Here is a 9868-nt window from a genome sequence, read left to right as displayed (position 1 = left end):
GAGGTAACGTGGGACAGGTTGTGATTTAGTTGAAATGGAACCTCAAAACATTGACAATTGGAAGGATTCTTGATTTCGTAGGGAGAAGGGAAACTCCCATAGTCCCTTTCATTTTTTCCCTTTTATTTGAAATTTTCTTGAAAAATAATTGGAACAAAACTAGAAAATTATGTATTCTTTTTATAATTTCGATGCGCACCAAGAGACAGTTAAAGCATTAAATTTAAATTTTTAGAAATATTAATTCTTTTTATACCCTTAAAAATCATAATTATTTTCACGACGAAAAAACAAAAAATTCGATCGTCTCGGAATTTGCATTAAAAATTCCCTTGAAACTTTTTGTCAGTCACAAATATTTAACATGAATTACACAATGAATTTTGCAGTCGTGACAAAATAATGTATGATTTCAAAACATAACAACAAGAACAAGAACAAGAACATTCCATTTAGAAGTGACGCAAAAATATATAAAACTCATAAAATTTAAATAATAATAATAATAATTGTTATTATAAAATAAAAGAAAAAAAGAGAATCCCAGAAGCAAAAATATAGTAAAAAGGCAAGTTGCAAAAGGGATGGGAGAGGGGGAAAAGAATAGTAATATTTGATAAGGGAAAATTGCGGCTGAGGATTTAACAAAAGTTTTTGCTAAGTTCCCACACAATTTGATTTGATTTGATATTTGTGTGTCTGAATTTTCTTATATTTGCTGGTTCGGAGGAGTCAAAGGCGTTTGCGTGTTTGTGTTGAAGAGGATTTTAAGGAGAAAAAGTAAAGAAAGAAACGTCAAACCCTGCAATTATTTATTATTGTCTTTTTCACTCCTCAAATACATACATATTCACATGTTGCTTTATTACAACTTTCAAAACTCACATGTACGCCACACACAAATCATTCTTCCCTTTTTTACTTTACTACCATCCTAACAATATTTTATTTATATTAACTCACCATACATTAAGACCCTAAATATTATTATTCATTTTACATTATGTCTTTTACTTGTGTTGCCATTTCTATTCTAACTTCTTAATTACTCATAATTCATTCATCCTAAAGTCTTACCATTAATTACACATCTTTAAATATCTTCTCAAAATTCTTCTTTTTTTTTTTTGTTTTATAATTGATATTTACATTAAATTTTAAAATTGGTTCAATATATTAATAATTTAAAATAACGAAATTCAAACAAGATTTTTCAAAGAAACAACAAATAGTCTAAAAATAATTATTATTCCCTATGCTATAAATCACTACGGTTCAAAAATCATAGTAAATCAATGATACTATTATAGTCAGATAAAATCGATGCGAACATTTTAAGTTTCGACCATGGTTAATCAATATTTGTCATGGTTTTACTCATGACCAAAACGTTTGCCGCAGTTTTTAGCTGTAGCAAATATTTTCATTTCGTTTGTAGAAACAACAACTATATCCTTTGTACAACCATAGTTAATTGGTATCTGCCACGATTTTTTTATATTTTACTATCGTAATTAACAATAGTAAAAAAGATATATGTCTTCCTGTGAAACTACTACAAAAATAGACATACACCCATATTCCTAGAATTTGCGCTTACAATATTTTAATTATGAGACATCAATCTTAATAATCAAGCAAAGACCCATCCACGCAAATTAAACTCTTGTTGGTAGGCATTCTTCATTTGCATGAATAACAACCAAATTATAATTACATCAAGAAATTTAATGTCCCATCAGGAAAAAAAAAAAAAATTAAGACATTTCAAACAAGCAGGTTGTGATGAAGATTTAGTTGACATAAACAAGAAAGATTCAAATTAAACCCTTATTAAATAAAAGAGGAGAATTCTAATTAAAATCCATATGGGCACAATAATCTTAATTGATATGAGCTTTTTGCCTTATCTTTATTAGGATAAAGGTAAATTACAGAAAGTGTATGAAGTTGGGTCTAATCATACAAATACCTCGGCTCTTTGTAAAATTACAGATAAACCCCCTAAGGAAGTGTTAGTGTAATATATTTTAAGGGGTGTTTGTGTAAAATTTCATCATTGAACATGGGATATACTTATAATTACAATTACAGTCTTATAATTTTACATTAGATTTAATCTCATGGAGGGTCAATGTAATTAATGGCTGCTATTATTGTTAGCTAACTAGTATTAGTGAGCAAACATGATTATCATTGCACCTAGACAAGTAATGGCATAATTAACCATTTTTAAATTAAAAGCGCCATTGCTTCTTACACTGATTAATAATCAAATGCACAATTATAGTGAAAATGGTGTCCTAAGAAAGACACTTAAACCTCTTTTATAATGTCAATCATCTAAGCATTATGCCCTTTTTCCTTTGTGCCATAATTGCTTGTGTTCCATTGAAATCAGCCTCTCAATACTTATAATTTAGATAATTAATCATCACGAAAAAAAATAAAAACAATAGTGAGTTAGATCCACCTAGTCAAGTGAATCTAATTACATGTACAAATACATCCTATAATTTATAAAATTAAAAATTTTGTCTTTGAGGAAGCGTCAATATAAGTTACAGTTTACAATCTTAAAAACGTACTCATAATTTTACAAATGACGAGAGGTGTTTGTGCAATTAGATCTAACTTTACGGAATATCGGTATAATTTATCCTAAATAAAGCTATGAAACGCGACTAGAAAATTTCGACTCAAGAACAAAGGTTCTAATCACGCATTTTTTTTAAAATTTAATATACATATTATAATTATATTAATTAATTTACAAGTAACCATTTCGGAATAATTAATGAATTGTGCTTGTTGATATCAGTTGTGATTTAGTAAAAGAAAACATCAAAAGTTGATAACCGGACGAAGCTAAAATATTTACAAAACAAGAACAAGTAAACCATTAAATTAAGGAAATTTCTAGAAAGGGGATGAATGAAATTCAAAAGTCATAATGATATCTTTGGTTGACAATTGAATTCTTGGAATACTTTATTCACACCCAACTTTTTCTTCTTTTTAAAGCTTATTATAGCTTTTGTCAAAACCCTCACAACTTTGCAAGAAGCAATATATATGATGGATATTTTGCAAGAAATATGAGTTTTTATCATAATTAAAAAATTATGATTGTAAAACGGCTATTAATCATTAATCTTTATTTGCATAAATGAGAGTAAAATATTGATCATAATTAAAAATTATGGTAAATAGTATGATCAGAGCTAAATCTTGATTAAAAAAATTATTAAATTTAAGTTTTTGCACTGATTATATTTGACCGTGGTAACATTTTTTAATCTATCATAATTCTTGAACAATGATCATTTATAATATAGTTATTGTACGTTTGGATCTACGATCTCTGAGAAAAATACTATATATATATATAAATTTTCAAAAGCCGTTACTGTGAAAAATATAATTTTTTGTCATTTTTTTCCCAAAAGCGATAATTATATATATGGTTACATCAATGTTTCAAAAAAGTAACTCAACAATACATTAGTTTGATCAATATATCAATAAAGAATTATTAAATAATTTATAATAATTTCACAAAATGCAAGGCATAATCTCACATAATGCAAGGCAAGTATTACACACGGATTTGAGACTCGAGTTTATGACCTCGAACTTGTTATGAGACCTAAATTTTAACTACTAAGCTAAGACATTATTGATAAAAGGATTTATAACTTAAATGTATATAATTAGTGATAATATTTAAACTGTCACTCAATATTTTTTTGTTGTTATACATATATAATGTAGTAGTAATAATAATAATAATAATAATAATAATAACTCTTCCAAAAATATCCTCCAAGTTTCTAAATCAGGGAATATTAGTTTATTTACCGCCCTAAAAACGTTCTAATTAGTTGATTAAGAAGATAATCGTGCTTACGTTTTATTGTCCATTGATGGGGTGCTAGCGACAATATAGAAAAGGAAAAACGTACTTAAGTTGTACTGCTAACATCACCGTACCTAAATGTTTCTTCTGAAGCAATGCATTTCTTCTGATTTCAGAAAGTGGCTGATGTTATTAAATATTTGGTTCCTAAGTTACATGTCATAAATCATATTTACAAGGGTACCTCACCCATAATTATAGAAATAATTACATCGACACCCTTATAATTAGGTTTAATTATATAAATACTATCAGCTATTTATAAAATTATAAGTACACCCTCTGATGGGGTGTCAAAGTAATTTTTTTCAAGAGAAGTGTGTCTAAAGTTTTTGTTTGTGAGGAGGGGTTGATCGTTGTAAACTACAATTGCTACATTAGAATGTATATTTATAATTTTTTAAATAGGCAGGAGGTGTTTGTGTAATTAAAGATAATTTTAAAAGGTATCAATGTAATTTTACCTAATTATAGTTTGAAAAAAAAAAAAAACAATGACATTTACAGAAAAATTCAAGAAAATTAAAAGGGAATTAAAAGACTTTTCATCCCTTAAATATAGCCACATTCATTCCTCTATATCAAAAGGTAACAAATTAAGATCCCTGATAATATAAATTTCAATTTTTAAGACATCTTATAAGATGTTTTAGGAGCATATAAGATGTTAAATTTTATTTACAAAATAAACTCCTAAAGTGTTGGGATAAAGTAAGATGTTAAAGCTTATAAGATGTATTTGTAATTATTATGTTATTTTACCAAACTATCTTATGACATATTATGTTATGTTATGTTAAAAAAATATATATTAAAAACTTTATTAGAGCTTATAAGCTCTCAAACATCTTATAAAATATTTTGAGGAATTTATAAGCTTAGCCAAACACCCTCTAAGCCGTAAGTTGAGAAAAATTTAAAATAATAAATTGTTTGGTAAAATAACATAAAAAATTCAAAATTAAAAAAATAAAAAAACAAAATAATGTACCAGAAATATGAGCACAAATTAATACGCTCTCCCTTAATAATAATATATATATATATATATATAATGGTAGGTATTAGTTTACTTATATTTTTATGTGCCATGTGATTTATTTCATCAGCTGAATCATGCAATAATAATATACCGAAATCTGAAACATAGCAGGCTGGATCAGTGGGCTGGAGCACAAGCAATAGCCCAAAACTTTTTAGCTTTAGTTAATAACTTAGCCCAACCTATTCTTTCTTTATGCTCATTAAATTGTAATTATCTCGTGAATAAGCTGCAAGTCATGGATTTGAATTTTATCATATGTATGAGTATTTATCTCATTTAATATGAGTATTGTAATGGGTATTTATCTTTTTTTGTCTTCAAGTCCCATACTCTTTATATCCTCTCATAAATTATAAACCCTTGTGATTTATCTTTCATACTCTTTACGTCCCTTCACAAATTATAAATTCTTGTAATTCATCTTCCATAATCTTTGCATTCCTTTATAAATTATAAACCCTTGTGATTCATCTTATCACGGTGATGTGATTCATTTGCCGGCACTTAGTAGATGAGATTTTTAGTTGTAATCTTGGGAACCATAAATAGTTCTTAACTCTCAACTCTAATTCTTATGTGAAATAATTTTATATTATTTCAGAATACATTATCAAAATCATTTTCAAGACTAGGTCCATCTAATCATTAATGAGATCGTATAGTAAATTTTGATTTTTCAAGGTAATATTTCTAAAGTAACGTACCTAGTAAAATACTTCATTACTTACATATTTTATTTCATCATTGCCGTTTATTGTACTATCTTTTACAAATATATGATATCTTGATTTTGAAGATAGTATTATCATGTGATATACATGCCATAACTAACCAAAACAAGGCCAAAGTCGTGATTTTCCTTTGTCACCACATCCATAAATGATTAAAAATTGAGTATTTTATGATAAAAGATCCACTTATTCTTTTGGAATAATTTGAAAGAAAGATATGAATCAAAAAATCGTAATTATTCCAAAAAGCTCGCTACTACTAGATGCATTCGAGATTGCAAGTTTTAAAATTATAAGTCAGTACAATTCTGCAATGTTTAGAATCAGTTATGAATTAAAATTCTACAGAAAAAAAAATCATTGGCGATGATATCTTAAAGAAAATATCTCTAGCAGTCATATCGTGAAGAAGGTTTCAAGAAATACTTTGAGTTAATTTCTTGTCACATCATTGCCGAATAAAACAATGATCAAATAAAATCATGAGTCCTGACCGATTGCTTCTGCTACTTCAATATTTTTAAAACTCAACCTGGTTCGAACGGTCGAACTGGTTAAATTATCATCCGATCCATAAAATGGTCTTGTCCAACCCATAAAGTCGGATTAGTCTCAAGACCGTTCTACTTCTTAAAAACTGTTTGAACCACCAGTTGATTTGGTAACAAATCAAGTGAACTAGCCGATTCATTAGCTTATTTAAAATTTTCAAAAATTGATACAATTTGAAATTGAACCGGAGACATTTGAACATACAAAAATTGAAAAAAAAAATACCAATAAACTAACACTCATATAATGATAATTATTTGAATTATATATTAATAAATGAACAAACTCATTACACCCATAATCTAATTATTTATCTCCTATGATTTCCCAAGTTGCCAAATAAATTATAATTAATATATTAAGATTTATATATCATTTTAAGAATGGAGGATGCTAACTCTATAGAGACAATAAAATTTAGTTATAATCGTAAATAATTTGTTTATTTTGTTATTTACGCAATTTTCTATTTTTATTCTTGAATTAAAAACTTTAATATACTAATTTTACTATCAAATTCTGGGATACTCTTAATTCACAGTAGCATAAACTTTTTTTTATTTATATTTTTGTATTTCTTATTATTTTAATATATTTTTATGTATTAATTTTTATTATGACATCATTATGATGTCATAAGTTCGACCACATTCACCCGAAGGTTGCACCGGTGGCTCTTGACCCCGTCAATTTTCCGATTCCATCAACAGTCCAAGTTTAAAAAGATTGGTCTACTTGCACAAACATCTCTGTCTTCTGTAAAGTTAGAAGTACACCTCATAAAGTTATAGTTGTGAATACAAATATACGCCTAATTTAGGAGCAAAATTTTATAAATCAACCCCTTGAGTTAAATTACATAGACACACCTTAGAGATATACTTGTAATTTTGTAAAAAGTATGAGGTGTTTGTATAATTAGACCTAACTTCAAGGACTGTAGATATAACTTATGCATTTGAATATGCAAAAGTAAAATTTGTAATGATAAAAATCACTATAAGAAAATGGCTCAATACAACGAAAAAAAAATAGGGCAGAGTTAATTAGCGAGTAAAATCTAGTTGTTAGTCTATATTATTTAATACAAGAAATTTATTTATTAATGAATTTAGTAATAAAAGTTTACTTGCTAATGAATTTAAGTTTTAACAACAAATTATTTAAGATATGCCTTAAATAATATAGATCAATAACGAAAGTTACTTGCCAATTAGCTCAAAACTGATTCTAGCATTAAATATTTTCATAATTATTGAGTTATTTTCTTGTATTGAATGTTGCTGCAAGAAACAATATGAAAAAGAATATAACGATAAAAGAAATTAACTTACGCTTTTAATATCGCTACCCAGTTATGTGCACCCTTTATAAAGCGTGAACTCCATCTTGATGTATTCTTATTTGATCTTTCATAAATATCCACATTACTAATTATTACTAATTACATTAGATGAATTTTATGACTATTACTGTGAAGAAGTACAACTATCTTTTTGTTGTGTCTATAATACTCCTAAGTTGATTCTTTTTCTTTTTTTTTTTGTGAAATAGGATGTGTTATTTTATATATTTCATTCTGATTTGTAACATATTTTAAAATTTAAAATATTATTTATTATATGCATGTAGAACAATCAACCACGACGATTAGTAATACAAAAGATAAGTAAAATTAATACTGGCACAAAAGATATGGACAACAGTGGGAGTGTGCAATTTTTGATTAATCGATTGAAAACAAGAACAAAAATAGAATACATCATTTCGACGTATCATAATTTTAGTTTGTTGAACCCTCGATTCAATTCAATTCGATTAACCAACATCAACAGCCTAGACAAAGGAAATAGAAGAGTGAGGCGAGAATCATACCATACTGTGGAGGTGATCTTGCAATGAGTGGAAAGGCGTAAATTCATAGACAATATCCGCACCAGCAAAAAACCCCATCAACTCCATTACGTTGGGATGATATCGGCAGTTAAGCACCAGAATCTCTGTTATAAACTCCAAATCAGCTGCCGTTCCATCCGCGTAACAGCAACAACCTGCCCAAACATGTAAAATCTTTGACAAAAAGCAAACTAGAAAAATACAAAATCACTTTAAAAAAAGTTAGGAATGACAATGGGATGAATTCGAAACATTTTTGTAAGACTAGAAATCAATCCCAATTCCCAACCCGACTTGGGACCAGCTCCAACCCTGTCTAGTTAGATCTTAACTCTCAAATCTGCCCCCTCCCTGACCTGACTTTGGACCCGATATATCAATCTGCAAATCTTGATGGATCTTTCTTATGGGCATATGAGCCTTTAGGCAAGTCTTCCTATAAACTAGTTTTTGCTTTCACCAAATTCTTTCTTATTGTTTTGCCTTATATTTGTGGTGACGACGGCTAACCAAACTTAGAGTATTGTTGTTAAGCAATCACGTATAGGAGTGTCAATGAGTAGGGTAAGATCCTATTCAAATTCATAACATTATTTAAAGACTCATATCAAAACTTAATGAATATTTTTAGATTTAGGTCAGATCCTGACGCATTAAAAAAATATAGATTGACTTTGGGTTGGGTCTCTATCCATCAATATCTATGGATCTATATATCCAATTTGAACTCAAAAAATATGTCTGTTCTTTTTCTCAATTCAATTAGATTATTATTTATCAATTGATCTACTAGAGGTATGCAAGTTTTGGTTAATTGACCAAAAATCAACTAAATCGAAAATTTAGTTTGATTTTGGTTATTTTATTCTATATTTTGGTTATTCAATTCGCTTTTAATTTTTTATGCTAGTTAACCGAACCAAATCGAATACTAAATTTTTAATAACTATAAAGTATATTATATTATGAATATATATAAATGTAATAAAAAATAATACATAAATATAAAATATCTTAATACTAATAAAAAATAATAATTTATAATAAATAAATTAATATTATAATTTTTTATAATTTTCAGTTAATTCGATATAAGAATCAAACCGAACTGAAATAAGTTTAATTTTTACCATATCAAACATTTCAGTTCGGATTCGATACACCATTTTGACGTACCGAAATTTCAGTTAATCGAACTTTCAATTTGGTTCTGTTAATCGAATTGAACACCCCTATGATCTACATTCAAGTGAACAAATCTAATAAATTTAAGACAACATAACATTATTTATTGTGTAATTCTTTAACCATGTATATTTTTTTATATTAAATTATTAATTATATAACTATGTTATCATGTTTGGTATATTTTTCAATCTTCTGATTGAAGATTTGGAGTGATAAAATTAAATTTTAATGTTTCATAATATTAAATTCGATTACTATTAAATATGTAGATTTGATATTTTCATAAGAATATTTTATAAATGATATAATAAATGATAAAATATTTAAAAAATTCTATTGAAAAAGAGTTATTTGTGAATTGGTTCCAATAATGCTAAATTTATTGATAAATTATGAAAAAATAAAGAAAAAAAACTTAATTTAATTAGTATGATTTGCACAGAAAAAGATTAGGTTTGAATCTGACCTACTCAAACATCGAGTCTTGGTCGGGTTTAAAGAACCATGGGTCCTTAATTGAATTTAATGGATTGGATA

The 9868-nt window shown here is 27.2% G+C and overlaps 1 protein-coding gene across 1 annotated transcript; it reads right to left on the bottom strand.

The window, feature by feature from the left end:
- Positions 7982–8614, bottom strand: LOC105168455 (probable serine/threonine-protein kinase PBL7). The gene is made up of 2 exons (XM_011088544.2): positions 8500–8614; positions 7982–8298 (listed from the first exon to the last, which is right to left on the bottom strand). Exons 1-2 carry the CDS (start codon positions 8555–8557, stop codon positions 8117–8119), a joined length of 240 nt encoding a protein of 79 aa, XP_011086846.1. The 5' UTR covers positions 8558–8614; the 3' UTR covers positions 7982–8116.

The sequence above is a fragment of the Sesamum indicum genome, linkage group LG8, assembly GCF_000512975.1.
Source record: "Sesamum indicum cultivar Zhongzhi No. 13 linkage group LG8, S_indicum_v1.0, whole genome shotgun sequence".
Lineage (NCBI taxonomy): Eukaryota > Viridiplantae > Streptophyta > Magnoliopsida > Lamiales > Pedaliaceae > Sesamum > Sesamum indicum.
Note: the sequence above shows the minus strand (reverse complement) of the source record. Positions and strands in the feature narration are given on the sequence as shown.

Excerpts from the sequence above, each read along its gene's own strand:
- LOC105168455 (XM_011088544.2), bottom strand. The coding sequence starts at position 8,557 with ATGCCCATAAGAAAGATCCATCAAGATTTGCAGATTGATATATCGGGT. Across the intron at positions 8,299-8,499 it reads TATATCGGGTCCAAAGTCAG|GTTGTTGCTGTTACGCGGAT; the intron begins GTCAGGGAGGGG and ends ATGTTTGGGCAG.